This window comes from Muntiacus reevesi, chromosome 11 (assembly GCF_963930625.1).
Source record: "Muntiacus reevesi chromosome 11, mMunRee1.1, whole genome shotgun sequence".
Lineage (NCBI taxonomy): Eukaryota > Metazoa > Chordata > Mammalia > Artiodactyla > Cervidae > Muntiacus > Muntiacus reevesi.
This window is the reverse complement of record NC_089259.1, coordinates 10389471-10407923: the sequence shown is the minus strand read 5'-3', so window position 1 is coordinate 10407923 and position 18453 is coordinate 10389471. Positions and strand designations below refer to the sequence as shown.

The 18453-nt window shown below is 40.9% G+C and overlaps 1 protein-coding gene across 3 annotated transcripts in view; it reads left to right on the top strand.

The window, feature by feature from the left end:
- The window catches only part of MTRF1 (mitochondrial translation release factor 1), a 53253-nt gene that overhangs the window by 1868 nt on the left and 32932 nt on the right, over nucleotides 1-18453 (top strand). For 2 of the 3 annotated variants that reach the window (XM_065902312.1, XM_065902314.1), the window contains exons 1-2: nucleotides 14157-14304; nucleotides 16778-17203. In XM_065902312.1, coding sequence (XP_065758384.1) covers nucleotides 16786-17203 — 418 coding nt within the window. In that variant the 5' untranslated portion in view covers nucleotides 14157-14304; nucleotides 16778-16785. Of the gene's footprint in view, nucleotides 1-14156; nucleotides 14305-16777; nucleotides 17204-18453 lie in introns of those variants that run through there. The other variant, XM_065902313.1, reaches the window with a different exon arrangement.

Below are 18453 nucleotides of genomic sequence, written 5' to 3'. Positions count from 1 at the left end.
GAAGATATTAAGAAGAGGTGGCAAGAATACACAGAAGAACTATACAAAAAAAGATCTTCATGACTCAGATAATCACGATGGTATGATCACTCACCTAGAACCAGACATCCTGGAATGTGAAGTCAAGTGGGCCTTAGGAAGCATCACTACGAACAAAGCGAGTGGAGGAGATGGAGTTTCAGCTGAGCTATTTCAAATCCTAAAAGTTGATGCTGTGACAGTGCTGCACTCAATATGCCAGCAAATTTGGAAACCTTAGCAGTGGCCACAGGACTGGAAAAGGTCAGTTTTCTTTCCAATCCCAAAGAAAAGCAATGCCGAAGAATGCTTAAACTACCACACAGTTGCACTCATCTCACACGGTAGTAAAGTAATGCTCAAAATTCTCCAAGCCAGGCTTCAACAGTATGTGAACCATGAACTTCCAGATGTTCAAGCTGGATTTAGAAAAGGCAGAGGAACCAGAGGTCAAATTCCTAACATCCACTGGATCATCAGTAAAGCAACAGAGTTCCAGAAAAACATCTATTTCTGCTTTATTGACTATGCCAAAGCCTTTGACTGTTTGGATCACAATAAACTATGGAAAATTCTGAAAGAGATGGGAATAACAGACCACTTGACCTGCCGCTTGAGAAATCTTTATGCGGGTCAGGAAGCAATAGTTAGAACTGGACATAGAACAACAGACTGGTTCCAAACGGGAAAGGAGTACATCAAGGTTGTATATTGTTACCCTGCTTATTAACTTATGTGCAGAGTACATCATGAGAAATGCTGGACTGGATGAAGCACAAGCTGGAATCAAAATTGCTGGGAGAAATATCAATAACTTCAGATATGCAGATGACACCACCCTTATGGCAGAAAGCAAAGAAGAACTAAAGAGCCTCTTGATGAAAGTGAAAGAGGAGAGTAAAAAAGTTGGCTTAAAGCTCAACATTCAGAAAACTAAGATCATGGCATCCAGTACTCTCTCTTCATGGCAAATAGATGGGGAAACAGTGGCAGACATTATTTGAGGTGGGGGGGGGGGCTCCAAAATCACTGCAGATGGTGACTGCAGCCGTGAAATTAAAAGACGCTTACTCCTTGGAAGGAAAATTATGACCAACCTAGATAGCATATTAAAAAGCAGAGACATTACTTTGCCAACAAAGGTCCGTCTAGTCAAAGCTATGATTTTTCCAGTAGTCATGTATGGATGTAAGAGTTGGACTATAAAGAAAGCTGAGCACCAAAGAATTGATGCTTTTGAACTGTGGCGTTGGAGAAGACTCTTGAGAGTCCCTTGGACTGCAAGGAGATCCAACCAGTCCATCCTAAAGGAGATCAGTCCTGGATGTTTATTGGAAGGACTGATGTTGAAGCTGAAACTCCAATACTTTGGCCCCCTGATGCGAAGAGCTGACTCATTAGAAAAGACCCTGATGCTGGGAAAGATTGAAGGCGGGAGAAGAAGGGGATGACAGAGGTTGAGATGGTTGGATTGCATCACCAACTCAATGGACATGAGTTTGAGTAAACTCCGGGAGTTGGTGATGGACAGGGAGGCCTGGCATGCTGCAGTCCATGGGGTTGCAAAGAGTTGGACAGGACTGAGCGACTGAACTGAACTGAATGACAGAGATATGTGAGTCTGGATATGATCTGGACATACATCGTTAGTAAGAATAGCCATACATCCAATGTAGGTTTTATATTAAGGGATATGGAAATATCAGGTACATAAACTTATTTATACTTGCTCTGGATCGTGATGTGTGCATACTTATGAGACTAAGGGTAATTGACGCATGGTTGCATTTAAAGGGCACTAGGTGGCTTAGTGGTAAAGAATCTGCCTGCCAGTCAAGATGGTTCTGTGGGGCACAAGTCCACCATCTTCCTAGTCTGCCAGCTTTCCAAATAAAATCACTATTCTTTGGCCCAACAACCCCTCTCTGATTTATTAGCCTATTGTGTGGTGACCAGTATGAGATTGAAGTTGGTAACAACTCTTATTTTTGTTAATGACACCACTCCTGTAGTTAAAATTCTCTGATTAACTTTTTGACTTCCCTCTGTTATTCTCCACATTCAAGTTGCCTAGTCCTTTAGATTCTAGATCTATCGTGTTTCTCCTTTTCCTCCTCTGCTTTCTATTCCCACTCCACCTTAAGTATTGCAAATACCTTATAATTGCAAAACTGAATAACTGAATAACTCTACTTTAATGTTCTCTCCTCCATTTCATTTTGCACCTTGCTCTAGATTTGTTCTTTCTATCCAAAACTCTAAATGGGCCACTCAGTGTATCAAAACTTTCAATGTCTAGAACTCTGTCAGTTGTCTATAACTCCCTCGTGGTCTAGAACTCGGTCTGTTCTCAGTTTCCTTCCACTTTGCTCACACAATTACCTTGTATAGGAGTGGAACCAGTGGGAACATCAGATTCAGTATTTTCTCAATTCCATACCTTCACTCAACCTGATAGTTTTATGAAATTGTTCTTCCATTATCCTAATCTTGATCTTCTTAAATCTCAAACGACATGACTTTCATAAGATCTTTCCAAGTCTGTCCAATAGATCTAATCTCTGTCTTCTGTGTATTTACAAATACTTTGTCCTTTCATGCCTATGTCTTACTCTGTTTTATGTTTTATAAATTTTAAATAATTCAAAGAGTGATTGTCTACCTTGGCTTGCACTTTTGTGTCACCTAAGAAGCTTAAAAATCTACTGGTATCTGAGTCCCACCTCCATAAATTCTGATTCTATTGAGGTAGGGTGGAGCTGCTGCTGCTCCTAAGTCGCTGCAGTCGTGTCCGACTCTGGGCGACCCCATAGATGGCATCCCACCAGGCTCCCCGGTCCCTGAGATTCTCCAGGCAAGAACACTGGAGTGGGTTGCCATTTCCTTCTCCAATGCATGAAAGTGAAAAGTGAAAGTGAAGTCACTCAGTCGTGTCTGACTCTTAGCGACCCCATGGACTGAAGCCCACCAGGCTCCTCCGTCCATGGGGCAAGAATACTGGGGTAGGGTGCCATTGTCTTCTCTGGTAGGGTGGAGACTGGTATTTTAAATCTTTCCAGGTGACTGGAATATGCAACCAGCATATTGAGAACCAATGCTTCAGGGCATTTCATCCAAATCCAGGCTCAATCATGCCAGTTTGAGCAAGCTCTGGGAGTTGGTGATGGACAGGGAAGCCTGGCATGCTGCAGTCCATGGAGTAGCAAACAGTTGAACATGGCTGAGTGACTGAACTGAACTGAAACATGCCACCATTCCTCTTGAGGTTGAATTTAGATCAGACACATAAAACAAAAAACCCTCACCACCAAGATTCAATTTGGAACCCTCATCAAAAACGACGAATTGCAGACGGGACCACAGATAGTGAACGCAGCCTAGAACTGGTACTATTCAAAGGCTCTGGGTCAGTGCAGAAATATCCTCTAGAGCTGGTGCTCCACTGGAGAAGCCACTTGCTATGAGAAGCCCACACACTACAGCAAGGAGTAGCTCCTGCTCACTGCATCTAGATAAAGCCCACAGCAACACAGACCCAGCACAACCAAAAATAAAATAAAGGAATGTAATTTTTAATGTTTTAAGAAGAGAGAGAAAAAAAGAACAACCAACAGATTCACACCCTCCAGTCTTATCACTTCTGTCGTGTTCTTGTTTGTTTGGCTCTCTGTTTTCTCTCCAAACTCATCTTCCTATTGCTGTTTTCTATGCCACACCTTTCCACTTGGCTTCATCCTCAACCCCGTCACTGAGCATTCTTTCCTTCTTAGCTTCATTGATACCCAGTCCTTCACCAAGGACACTGTCTCTCATTTTGCATCTTCCTCTGCTTACATACTGTAGGAGCTGGTGAGGGAAGAAATCAATATTTTTTTCCCATCCCACTGCCCGCCCACCCCCCCATCATAAGACTTCACCTTCACTATTTTTGAGTCTATACCCATCAGTTCTGTTGTTCTGTTCTCACTTTCCTCTTGGTTGTTATCCTTCATTTGTTCATCTGCCAAGTGACAATAGTTGTCATTTCAGCTTCACTCCTAGTATCCATCTACTATAATTCCAGTAACTATGTGGATTTAAAACCCTAGCCTTTGATAAATAAACTGTGGTACATCTAGACAATGGAATATTATTCAGTGCTAAAAAGAAATGAGCTATCAAGTCATGAAAAGATATCAAAGAATATTACATGTACTAATATATTACTAAGTGAAAGAAGCCAATCTGAAAAGGCTATATACTATGTGATTCCAACTATATGACATTCTGGAAAAGACAAATCTATGGAGACAATAAAAAGATGGGTGATTGCCAAAGGCCAAGGATTAGGGGGAAGGAGGATGAATGGGTGAACCAAAGAGGGTTTTTAGGGCAGTGTAACTCTTCTGTGTGGCACTATAGTGCTGGCTACACTTGTCAAAACCTAGAGGGTGTACAGCATCAAGAGTGAACCCTAATGTAAACTATGGACTTTGGGTGATAATGACGTGTCAGTGTAGCTTCATCAATGTAGCAAATGTATTGCTTTCCTGGGAGATGTAAGAAGTTATGCATATGTGGGAGCAGTGGTTTCTGTAAGGGAAATCTGTGTCTCTTCAGCTTACTTTTTTTTTGTGAACCTAAAACTGCTCTAAAAAATAAAATCTTTCTTTCTAATCCCAAGCCTTACAGTTCCTTGGTTTCATATTCAAAGAACTTCACTTTCTACGCAATTTTAGCTACCCACTCACATGGCCAAATTTAGAATCAGCAAGACCTGCCCCATCTCCTAAATCAAATTCTAGCAATCTACTACCTTACTTTTTAAATTATTTTTAAATGAGAAGACATTTGCCAATAACCTTTTAACTCCAAGGAAACTTGTTGCAGCAGGCACAACTACCTGGTCTTGAAGACGAGATGCCAGCTTCTGGGGTTAGTAGCCTGTCAAGGTGACATTGAGAGAAAACTTTCTGCCATTACACTGAGGCTCTGGCGTCCTGCCAGCATGAAGCCAAGAGCTGTTGTACTCAGAGGGCTGTCTTGCGTATAACACTGATTTCTGATGATAGTGACTCCAGTCAGATTCTTTGAGGGACAGTCCATGTTCTAATGACAATTGGGTATCTTTCCGTCTGCAAACATATGCTGATTCCTCAATAAGAGTCATTCATTCTTTAAGATGCCAGGGATCTAAGCTAGCTCAGTTCAGTTCAGTCACTCAGTCATGTCCGACTCTTTGCAACACCATGAATTGCAGCACACCAGGCCTCCCTCTCCATCACCAACTCCCGGAGCTTGTTCAAACTCACGTCCATTGAGTCGGTGATGCCATCCAACCTCTCATCCTCTGTCATCCCCTTCTCCTCCAGTCCTCTATCTTTCCCAGCATCAGGGCCTTTCCCAGTGAGTCAGCTGTTCACATCAGGTGGCCAAAGTACTGGAGTTTCAGCTTCAACATCAGTCCTCCCAAAGAATATTCAGGACTGATTTCATTTAGGATGAACTGGTTGGATCTCCTTGCAGTCCAAGGGACTCTCAAGAGTCTTCTCCAATGCCACAATTCAAAAGCATCAATTCTTTGACCCTCAGCTTTATTGACAGTCCAACTCTCACATCCATACATGACCACTGGAAAAACCATAACCTTGACTAGACCGACCTTTGTTGGCAAAGTAATGTCTCTGCTTTTTAATATGCTGTCTAGGTTGGTCGTAACTTTTCTTCCAAGGAGCAAGCATCTTTTAATTTCACGGCTGCAGTCACCATCTGCAATGATTTTGGAGCCCAAAAAAATAAAGTCTCTCACTGTTTCCATTGTTTTCCTATTTATTTGGCATGAAGAGATGGGGCCAGATGCCATGATCTTAGTTTTCTGAATGTTGAGCTTTAAACCAACTTTTTCACTCTCCTATTTCACTTTCATCAAGAGGCTCTTTAGTTCTTCTTTGCTTTCTGCCATAAGGGTGGTGTCATCTGTATATCTGAGGTTATTTACATTTCTCCTGGCAGTCTTGATTCCAGCTTGTATTCCTCCAGCCCAACGTTTCTCATGATGTACTCTGCATATAGGTTAAATAAGCAGGGTGATGATATACAGCCTTGACGTACTCCTGTCCCAATTTGGAACCAGTCTGTTGTTCCATGTCCAGTTCTAACTGTTGCTTCTTGACCTACATAGAGATTTCTCAAGAGTCATGTCAAGTGGTCTGGTAGTCCATCTCTTGAAGAATTTTCCACAGTTTACTGTGATCCACACAGTCAAAGGCTTTGGTGTAGTCAATAAAGCAGAAGTAGATTTTTTTTTGGGGGGGGGAACTCTCTTGCTTTTTCGATGATCCAATGAATGTTGGCCATTTGATCTCTGGTTCCTCTGCCTTTTCTAAATCCAGCTTGAACATCTGGAAGTTCATGGTTCACATACTGTTGAAGCCTGGCTTGGAGAATTCTGAGCATTACTTTGCTAGCGTGTGAGATGAGTGCAATTGTGTGGTAGTTTGAGCATTCTTTGCATTGCCTTTCTTTGGGATTGGAATGAAAACAGACCTTTTTCAGTCCTGTGGCCACTGCTGAATTTTCCAAATTTGCTGGCATATTGAGTGCAGCACTTTCACAGCATCATCTTTCAGGATTTGAAATAGCTCAACTGGAATTCCGTCATCTCCACTAGCTTTGTTCGTAGTGATGCTTCCTAAGGCCCACTTGACTTCACATTCCAGGATGTCTTGCCCTAGGTGAGTGATCATACCATCGTGATTATCTGGGTCGTGAAGATCTTTTTTTGTATAGTTCTTCTGTGTATTCTTGCCACCTCCTCTTAATATTTTCTGCTTTTGTTAGGTGTCAGGGAATGTTTAACAGTAGGACTCCTGTGTGCTGTTTCCTCTCTCTCTTGAGCCCTCTGCTCCTTATTAGGGGCGAGAGGAGCAGGCAAGCCGCTCCCAGGACTGAGATCAAAGAGTTGGGATGCTTGCATAGGATTTCCTTCATTAGCTTTTCCCTTTGGTGAAAGGGCTTTTTTATGACCCTCTTTTGATATGGATCGCCTTTTGGCCTTATGGCCTCTATTGCTCCTTGCTTCCTTGGTAACTTGTAAAGTCTGGTCTCTTGATCTTTATCTGAAGAAGCTACCTTGTTTTACGGTATATATACTCTTGCAGAATTCAATAAATCACCCTTGCTCCACCAGAGACTTGGGTCCCCGTGTCCTTCTTTCTCTCTCACTCTGTTTCTGGCTGATTCCCTGGAGCACGAAGGCCAACTGCATAACCCAGGGAATATTAGCCTCTTTCCTTCTTTCACTTTCTTATCATCCACTCCGGACCACCAGGTTCTGGTCCATTAAAGGACCCCAACAGTTAGGGCCATACCACTTCTGTCCTTTATTGTGCCCATCTTTGCATGAAATGTTCCCTTGGTATCTCTAATTTTCATGAAGAGAGATCTCTAGTCTTTCCCATTCTATTATTTTCCTCTATTTCTTTACATTGGTCACTGAGGAAGGCTTTCTTATCTCTCCTTGCTATTCTTTGGAACTCTGCATTCAAATGGGTATGTCTTTCCTTTTCTCCTATGCTTTTCACGTCTTTTCTTTTCTCAGCTATTTGTAAGGCCTCCTCAGACAACCATTTTGCCTTTCTTTTTCTTGGGAATGGTTTTGATCACTGCCTCTTGTACAATGTCACAAACCTCTGTCCATAGTTCTTAAGGCATTCTGTCTAGCAGACGTAATCCCTTGAATCTATTTGTCACTTCCAGTGTATAATCGTAAGAGATTTGATTTAGGTCATACCTGAATGGTCTGGTGAATGGTGTACTAAATGGTGCATGAAGCTAGCTCATGCACCCTTCTATTCTCAATATACCTCCTTTTCAACTGCATCTAACTTGCCAGCTTATGGGTACAACATTTTCTCCTTATCTATTCACTCATTCAATCCACATTTGTTGGCAGCCCCTCAGCATCCATCACTCTACTTCTTTCTTCCCCTTTCAGCAAAAATGGCACCTTCTAGACTTCTAGTCTTTTGAGAGTTCCTTGAACTGCAAGGAGATCAAACCAGTCAATCCTAAGGGAAATCAGTCCTGAATGTTTCATTGGAAGGACTGATGCTGGAGCTGAAATTCCAATGCTTTGGCCACCTGATGTGAACAACAGAGTCATTGGAAAAGACTCTGATGCTGGGAAAGATTGAGGGCAGGAGAAGAAAGGGAGGACAGAGGATGAGATGATTCGATGGCATCACAGACTTGATGGACATGAGTTTGAGCAATCTCTGGGAGTTGGTGATGGACAGGGAAGCCTGATGTGCTGCAGTCCATGGGGTTGCAAAGAGTCGGACATGACTGAGTGACTGAAGTGAACTAGCCTATGCAGAATTAATTCTTCCATCAGTGATTAAGGGGGATTCCCTGGTGGCTCAGACATTAAGAATCTGCCTGCAATGCAAGAGACCTGGATTCAATCCCTGGGTCAGAAAGACCCCCTGGAGAAGGAAATGGCTAGGTACTCCAGTATTCTGGCCTGGAGAATTCCTTGGACAGAGGCTACAGTCTATGAAGTCAAAAAGAGTCAGAGGCTACTGAGTGACCGACACTTCCACTTTCACATGAATAAAGAAACTGCCAAAAAGAAAGAAAAGAATAAGAAAAGGGGGGAAAAAAGCTGACACAATCACATAAATTTAACATTGACTAGCTATTTGATGGGTTTCCCAGGTCGTGCCGTGGTAACAAATCTGCCTGCCAATGCAGGAGACCCAAGGGACGCTGGTTCAATTCCTGGGCCGGGAAGATCCCCTAGAGTAGGAAATGGTAACCCACTCCAGTATTCTTGCCTGGAAAATTCCATGGCAGAGGAACCTTATGGGCTACAGTCCATGGGGTCACAAAGAGTCGGACATGACTGAGCAGTTGAGCACACAAGTAGACATTTGATGTTAGAAAGTTATTTTTAATGTTTAAGAATGATCATATGATTTAAAAATCTGGAGTTATATACAAAAATGTTTACATATGAAAATTAAGATGTTTTGTATTTGTTTCAAATTAATCCAGTGAGTATGAGAAGGTAGATGGAGGAGGGCAGGTAAAACTGAGCTGATAACATTGAGAATTCATGGTGAATGCAGAGGGGGTCATTTCACTGTTCTGTTTTTGAACATGTTTGAAAATTTTCATAATAAAAAGAAAAAAAAAGATACCTGTTTACACACAGAGAATAGATTACAGAGTATTCCTCGATGGAGGATTCGGATATAAGTTGGAAAGTACTTTAATGCGTATAAAGGATATTTGAAGACTACTGTTAGTAGAAAAAGATGGAAAGACAAAATTCATTGAAATGAAAATTTGAAATGTAGAATTCAAAACTGAAGTAAAAAATTTAAGAAAAATACTCTGAAACTTAAGTTGAAAAAGAGAAGAGATGAAATTTCAAGAAGTTGTAGGAGACAACACTAAATGAGCTTGTTAACAACAAAGTTGACCTCATCCTAGGGTAATACCAGTTTACGGGATAAAAGATGAGTTTCCGGGATCTACCTTTTTTTTTTTTTTTTGAAGAGTAAAAGGAATACAGTATAAGTTGACATTTCAAGACCTCTTAAATACCTCTTGACTGTGATCATTATTTGTGATCTAGTCTCAGTTAACGCCAGCAGGTGGCGTGTTTGTCAGCTTTATTTTTTTCAAGCGCCGAAAAATTTGAGAACTTGAATGAATGTATGAAAAGAAGAAATGCTGGCTTTTCATTCTTCATAATCCACTTCTCTCAAGACAGATTGTTTATGAGAATACAAAAAGAATAATCTTTGTTTTTCTACTTTACCATCTTATTGAGAGATTGAGTTTTGTATTAAATTGCTAAATAACTTCTTTCACTTTTTCCTCTAGTAGCAATATATCTGATTAAAATCCCAGGCTATTGCCGATCTTCCCACTGTGAAATGTTTCAAGATGTGATCAAGAGGCCAAACTCCAGGGAACCAGAAAAGTATCATGTATTATAGCTTGTGAGCTGGGATTTAAGGTTGCTTCCAGTGCCTTTGTAAATTTCCCACATAGGACCAAAGGTTTGAGCTTAACCTGGAACAGTCTCTACACCTACCCTTGTCAAGCTCCCCAAGAAACATCCAGGGCTAAGGAAAGTGTACTGCTCTGCTTCTCTTTTGGAAAGCCCTAAGCAGACACTTTATTGATGAGAAATCTCTGCAGAAAGGCACAAATCAACCTCCTATTGGCTTCCCTGGGGGTTAAGAATCTGCATGCCAATGCAGGGGACGCTGAGACATGGCATCAGTTCCTGGTCCAGGAAAATTCCACATGCCACAGAGCAACGGAGCCGGTGAGCCACAGCTACAGAAGCCCAGGTGCCTAGAGTCCATGCTCAGCAGCAAGAGAAGCCGCCACAATGAGAAACCCATGCACCACAACTAGAGAAAGCCCACACGCAGCAATGAAGAGCCAGCAGAGCCGAAAATAAGTAAACAAATCTTCAACAAACAAAAACCTCCTGTTAGCACTGTAGGCACAAGAGTATCCTCAGAACCTTTAAAACAATCCGGAAGTCTCAGAGGAAGCCCAGTGAACATCTCCATTCCCTACCCCTTTGGACTTGGGGCAGATTTTGCTCTAAATGGAGCTGAAAAATGGCCCCACGAATTTTGGTGTCTTAACATGCTCCAAGATGGGGTGGAGGTAGGAGGGAGCAGGTCATTTCGTTTCTGACAAAGAGATACCAAATTGCATTGCCCATTACAAACTCATTCAACAAAAAAACTGTTCATAGTTGACTTGATGGTGAGAAATATGATTTCCTAATTTAATCAAAATGCTATTTTTTCCCCCACTGAATAAACCTCTGTTATTACTATTTCTGGAAACTTTTTTTCTGTAATATATCAGAACATTTGGAAATATAAGTTGTTTAACTTCATAGAATGATTCGACAATAACTTCCATAAGGCTTTTCAATCAAACATGAAAGGATGTCTTTTTTTTTTTAATTTTATAGCTTTCTTGCTTACAATACCCATCACAAAATTTCTGGAAATTTGTAATATTATAAAAAGGAAAGTAGAGTTTACCTATAATTCCACCAACTTTTTTTGGGGGGGGATCTCTCCGAATGACTTGCAGGATCTTAGTTTCCTGAGCAGGGATTGAACCTGGGGCAACAGCAGTGAAAGCAGAAGTCCTAACCACTGAACCCTCCACCAGACTTTTAAGTAAATATACATCATATATATTTTTAAAATAGAATAATTTGATAAGTTTTTTAAAAATCCTCTTTTACTAAATATATTGTGGACATCTTTGCATACTAATTAATACAATTGTAGCCACATTACTTTCTTTAAAAAACATGGAGTAGAAAACAATGTTTATTCTTTTTAATGATTTTTAAAATAGATAAATAACATAAAGTATATAAAGTTTTATGTACATCACAATAAATTTTTACATATTAAATGTCTTACAGTTTTGGAGGCTGGCAAGTCCAAGAGCAGGGTGCTGGCAAGGTAGGTTTCATTCTGAGGCCTCTTCTCCTGACTTACAGGTGGCTATTATCTTGCTGTTTGCTCACGTGACCTCTTTGCACTTCTTGTGAAAGAGAAGGGAATCGAGAGAGACTATGCAGACTCTGGTGTCTTTTTGTAAGATATCAGAATAGGGTTCCACTTATATGACCTCATTTCACTTAATCACCTTAAAGGCCCTATCTCCAGTACAGTCATATTGGGAGGTTAGCCTTAGTATATTGAATTTGGGAGGGATGCAATTCATCCACAGCACCAAGGCTTATTTTTTAAAAAGAAAGCTTTATATGTACTACTTAAGTTATGTATTTGCATTGCTGTTGTTCAGTCACTAAGTCATGTCTGACCCTTTGCAACCCCATGAAGTGCATACACCAGGCTTCCCTGTCCATCTCCTGGAGTTCGCTCAAATTCATGTCCTTTGAGTTAGTGATGCCACCCAACCATCTCGTCGTCTGTTATCCCCTTCTCCTCCTGCCCTCAATCTTTCCCAGCATCAGAGTCTTTTCCAGTGAGGTGGCTCACTGTATCAGGTAGCCAAAGTATTGAAGCCTCAGCTTCAGCATCAGTCCTTCCAGTGAATATTCAGGGTTGATTTCCTTCAGGCTTGACTGGTTTGATCTCCCTTCTGTCCAAGGGACTCTAAGAGTCTTCTCCAACACCACAGTTCAAAAGCATCAATTCTTTGGCACTCAGCCTTCTTTATGGTCCAGCTCTCACATCTGTACATGACTACTGGAGAAACCATAGCTTTGACGATATAGACCTTTGTCAGCAGTGTTAGCTTTAATAAATTGAATTTGGAAGGGTTACAATTCAGTCCATAGCACTAAGGTTTATTTTTTAAGAAAAAAGCCTTAAATGTACTACTTAAGTTATATATTTGAATAAGATATCAAAATAAAAAGTCAAAAGATTTTGTTGAATAATTTAGGAAAATTGTTTATGTGGTTCCTCTGGAATTTGTGGGGCTTCCTTGGTGGCTCAGTTGGTTAAGAATTTGCTTGCAGTGCAGGAGACCTGGGTTCGATCCCTGGGTTGGGAAGATCCCCTGGAGAAGGGAATGTCTAGCCACTCCAGTGTTCTTGCCTGGAGGAGTCCATGGGGTCGCAAAGAGTCAGACAGGACTGAGTGGCTTTCAGTTTCAGTTTCTGGAATTTGTGAGGTCAAAGACTTTTGTCTTTTCTATTCATTGCTAAATTCTCACGTCTAGAACAGTGAGAAGCACATAACTAGTGCTCCATATCTACTGAATGAATGAATGCTTTCCTTTCTTTTTTTTCTGGAGGAGGGAGCTAGTATCAGAGCTTCAGAGCCATAGATTATCAAGACAGGTAAGCTCTATCACTAGTTCTTTTCCTTGGACAAGTTACTAAAACTCTCTGTGCTATAGTTTTCTCTTATGCAAAATGGGTTATTTTAGGGTTGTTGTAAGGATTAAGTTAAATAAAAGACTTAAGCCATTTAGAATAGTATCCAATATGTAGTTGGTAGAAGTGGATACCTTAAAATAGGTAATAAATGTTAGATATTTATATTTATGCCTAATTCCCTTTTTTATATTTATGTTCATAACCTAAGAAAATATTCTGTGAAGTTGGTAATATGGAATTCTTGTTGCCTCTGCTTTTCAGGAGGAAATACTGAGGCACAGAGTTCAAATGACTTGTAAATGTGATCTGCAATGTAAATAAGTATCCTACTTGAATATTTTAAAGTAAGGCAATATATTTGCATTTTGCTGGAATTGTTTATTATTTATGTTTTTTAATGCTATACTTAACTCATGATTTACAAACCTAAATTGAGCCCCCAAATTCTGTTTATGCATATACAACAGATATAAAGTCACTAACTTGTAATTATATATGGTCTCCCATATTTTGTATCCTCCTTACGACATTTAGGGCTTCCCAGGTGGTGCTAGTGGTAAAGAATCTGCCTGCAATGTGGGAGACCAGGGCTTGACCAGTGTAGGGCGGACCTCCTGGAGGAGGAAATGGCAACCACTCCAGGATTCTTGCCTGGAGAATGGACACCGGAGCCTGGAAGCCTATAGTCCATGGGGGTCACAAAGAGTGGAACACAACTCGCTATCTGAGCACTGGCATGATCTTTTTAAAGATACACATGTACAGTCTCAACTAGCCAGTAGGTATTCTCTCAGGCAAGGAAAGCTGAAAAGTACAGCTATTAACGTTCAGAATCCTGTAAACTTTCGAATCCTCATTTAAAAAAAAATCTGGAATCTCTGCTCGAGTGGCTCCACATGTAAGGAAATTTTTGTATATCTTGAGCTCTTAATCAGAACTGTAGAGAACCTCCCTTCTGAGCTCGCCTGAAGCTGTGAAAACGAAGCTGCCCCTTCGGCCTAGGGGGTTGGGGGCGGAGCGCCTGTCGGACAGAAACTACAACTCCCATGATTCCCGGGCCGGCGCTCCCGGGAGTCGTGGTTCATTCAACACGCGGGCCCCCGGTCCCCGCACACCTCCTTTCTCCCTCCCCTGGTAAGCCACACTTTGGATTCCGACTCCAGATGAGCAAGCCCACGGCCGTCTCGTGGGGAGTTTTCTTGCTGTATCGTTTTCTCTGTTGTTTCCTCTGTTAGCTTATGTTGCGCACACTCAAGGACTCCTCTCCGCAGAGGAGTGGAGACGCCCGAGGAGGCGGGGTCGGGCTCTAACCCAGACTGGGTGAACCCGGAGGTGAAAGGGATCCGGCGACCGCTGGGCTGAAATGTAGTGGATCACAGAAGTTTCCGACTTCAGTAAGGAAACCTAGTGTCCTTAATTTTTTTTAAGTACTCAGAGTTCATTTCTCTTTCCTGATCCAAAAAGTCTATTTTCTTTCTCTAGCTTTTTCCCATCCCATGGTGCCTCCATATGGGATCATTCCTGATACCGAGTAACACAGCGTAACTTACACGTGATACCCTCGTGCCGCCTTAATGTCGCTTCTGAGTTGCAGAGGCTGAGAGTTCCTAGAATTTCAGATTAATCTTGTTAACTCTGTGTATGGGGGCGAGGGGGTGAGGGGTGATGGAGTTCTCAAGTATGGATAACCCTAGAGAGTGAAGGTCCTGGGGGTTACTTAGCATTGAAGTTCATGACCTAGAGAGGTATTTCACTTGTTCAACCGCTCAGTGCTGTCCGACCCTTCACCAGGCTTCCCTGCCCTTCACTATCTCTGGGAGTTTGCCTAGACTCCTGTCCGTTGAGTCGATGATGCCATCCAGCCATTTCATCCTCTGTCCTCCCCTTTCTACTAACTATTCCTAAAGAGGAACTCTAGCTAGAAGTGTTTCAACAAAAATCTTTTTGCCATTTTTTCCTCTGTCCTTTTTCAAATGGACACACCTTCTGTGATGGAGACTAGATGTTGCTACCCATCAGGGTTCTTGGCCACCTTAATCACTAGAAAGTGTAAAGAGGTTAGTCAGGAAATTGAGACAAGGCTTTATTGAGGCTCCTGCTACAGCAGGGGGCAGCCAGAACAAGTTTGCTTCCTTGCTTACTTGCTGGGGGTGGGGAGAGATAGGCAAGCTTGTTCGTGTCTAAGGGTCAGAAGCGGGGGTAGCTTAAGTGGTCTGTCCATCCCTTTGAGGGGTCAAGCCCAGTACCATGCTTGTACTCCTAGCTCTTCAGGCTCTTGGGAGGTGGCAGTTGGGCTTTTTGCTCTCTGTATCTAGTTCAGAGTTTGCTCCAACTGCGCATGCATGCAGTTATTTTAAGTCCCTGATAGTTCTTCCTATTTTGTTGCTCCTGGAGGTGTTTGTCCAGGTGCAAGCATGGTAGCCATTCACCAAGGGGGTCCCGGGTCCCAGCCTGTCTCAATGTGAAGACGAGTAGTAACTCCTGTTGGAGGACTAGCATTTGTGGCTATTGGACATTGGTGCCCTCTTTAGAGTGTGATTAAGTTACATTTTGTTAGCAGAACCCTGCAAACTTTGAATATTTTAGACACCATTCTGTTTCCTAGGAAATAATGATATCCAAGTTAGCTGACTTACAATGATAAACTGAACTAATATATTAATAACACCTAGCACAGTAAGAACACTGGAGATAATAAAGGTTGATTCTGATCAGTTTTGACCCTTATTTCAAATTCAAACCTCAGGATTCTAGGGGCAAAGTATTTTTCTTAGAACATTTTATCTTCTCCCTTTCTTATTCAACAATCACAACTGTGTACCTTTGTTAGCTCTTTTAGTTATCTCTGTTAGAGGGAAGGAGAATAGATAGTTATTGGACACAGCCAAATTCACCTAACTTGTAATTTTTTATGTAATTTTTCCCTTGATTGTAAAAATACTATGTGCTGCATGTATAGGAAATTCAGAAAACACTAAAAAGTAGGGGGAAAAGAAAGAGTATCCATAATCTCACAACTAGAGACCATAATATTAAGATTTTGGTGTGTATTTTTATCTAGTTTTCCTTTTTCAAAATAAAAATCTTCCTCAATTATGAGGTATGATGTCCCCATAAATCCATGTATTGCGTATACTGTAGAAATTTTGAAAACCTAATTGATAATATATTGTTTTTGAATCTGCTTTTTTCATTTAGTATAATTAGCTTCATTGTCTTTTTTTTTTAAGCTAAATTTCTACATTTTTTACTATTAATATGTAATGTTTTTCTCCATTGAATCTCAGCTAAAAGGGAAGCATCTTTGAAGAGAGATTGCATAGTTAGGAATGGAAAACACTGAGCTCTGAACAGGCAACTTGCCTTCACCTCAACTCTGCCTGAAACTGGTAGAATGAATAATCATGATTAAGTTACTTGACTCCTTGGGCATCTGGGTACCTAAAATTAAAGTATTAGACAAGGAAGTAGTATTTCTTTCAAATTAAAAAATCTGTTAATATGTGAGCCACCTAAGTTTGCATGGTTATTTTGTACTTGTGCTTATTCACACACTCAATTTTAGATTCTTGATATGTTATAAGAAATAGGTGATACAACCTATTCTATTGATATATTTATTCATTATACTCTTACTCATTTGCCTTAGTTAACTATATATGGTGAGTGGGTGGAAAACAGTGCTGTTTTCATTTATTTTGTTTGATTCAAAGACTTGAAGAATCGTTTTCCTTTGTGGATTATTGAATTTGGGGACTGTGTTTGGAGCCGGCTGAGGCAGTGAACTGAGCTAGATTGCTTGAGGTTCCTTCTAGTTTTTCGGTCTATGGAGTTGATATTTTTCAACTTGCACTTATTTTGTTTCAGATGCTGAGATGAATCATCACCTATTTGCTTGGCTTTTTAGACATCTGTCTCTTAATGGTCACCTCCAGTGCCACGTCCATCACCATTCTCATCAGCTTACACAGATCCCTCTTGACACAAGGCTGTGGGTCTTTAGGCGAAACAGGAATCACGTTCTCCATCGTCTGTTAAATACGAATTGCTCCAGGAGATACTGTCATCAAGATACCAGCATGCTCTGGAAGCATAAAGCACTACAAAAATATATGGAGGACCTGAGTAAGGAGTACCAAACACTTGATCGTTGTTTGCAACACATCTCTGCCAGTAAAGGGGACCGGAGGTCCTTGACTCGACGGCATGCTGAGCTGGCCCCGCTTGCAGTCATTTACAAAGAAATTCAGGAGGCTGAACAAGCCATTGAAGAATTAGAATCAATGTGTAAAAGTAGGTAAACGATGTGTGTGTGTACAAGTACAGGATTGAGTCTCTAAGTTAAAGCTATATTGAACTCGAGCTCTTAAAAAACCGACAAGTAATAAGCCCTGCAATTGGAAAGGACAGGGTTTGTACCGTAGTCTGGGTGTCTGACAGTTACTAAAGAGTAACTCCTACTATGAGACTGAGGTCCTCATGGTACTCGCCGAGATGCTGTTAAGGTCTGGGAGACTGAATACTGACCTTTTCAGAAGCTTTAATTTATTGAATAGATCTTTGTTGAGCACTGTCCTAGATGCTACATACCATGGACTCAAAACTACAATTTCTACCCCATCAGAGAGCTCGTGTAGTACGGGAATTGTTTCATCACCCTCAGAGGAAACCCTGCACCCTTTAGCCATTTCATCCCAATCCCGCCATCCCTACCAGCCTTACTTTCTGTCTCTACCCAGTTACTTATTTCAGGCATTTTATATAAATGGAATCATCCAATATGTTACCTTATGTGATTGGCTTCTTTCACTTAGGGTATGTTTAAGGTTCAATTTCGTTGAGCATGTTTCTGGGCTTCATTTCTTTTTATTGATGAATTATGTCCCATTGTATAGATATCTCACATTTTATTTATCCATTCATCAGCTGTTGGTTATTGATTTGTTTCCACTTTTTGGTTACTATGCACAATGCTGTTACAAATACTTGTGTACAAGTTTTTTTGTGGACATATATTGTTGTGTGGTAACTCCAGGTTTAATCTTTTGAGGAACTGCCTGACATGTTTTCCTAAGTGGCTGCACCATTTTACATTCCATCTCCCATGTATGAGAATTCAGGTTTCTCCACATCCTCTCCAATCTTTGTGATCCACTTTTGTGATTCTAGCCATCCTAGTGTGTGAGATGGTATCTTACTGTGATTTTGACTTTCATTTCTCTGATGAATGTACCTATTGTATGTCACCTTTGGATAAACGATTCTTTAAATCCTTTGCCCATTTTTTAATTGAGTTGTCTTTTTTATTATTGAGTTGTAAGAGTTCTTTATGTTATAGATACAACTTCCTTATCAGATACATTATTTTCAGAATTTTTCTTCCATTCTGTGCGTCGTCCCTTGAAGCACCACTGTTTTTAATTTTGATGAGGTTCATCTTTTTTTCTTCCCTCTTGTTTGTGTTTTGGTGCCATATCTAAGAAACCCACAGTCACAAAGATTCAGATCTGTGTTTTACTCCAAGAGTTTTATATTTTAAGCCC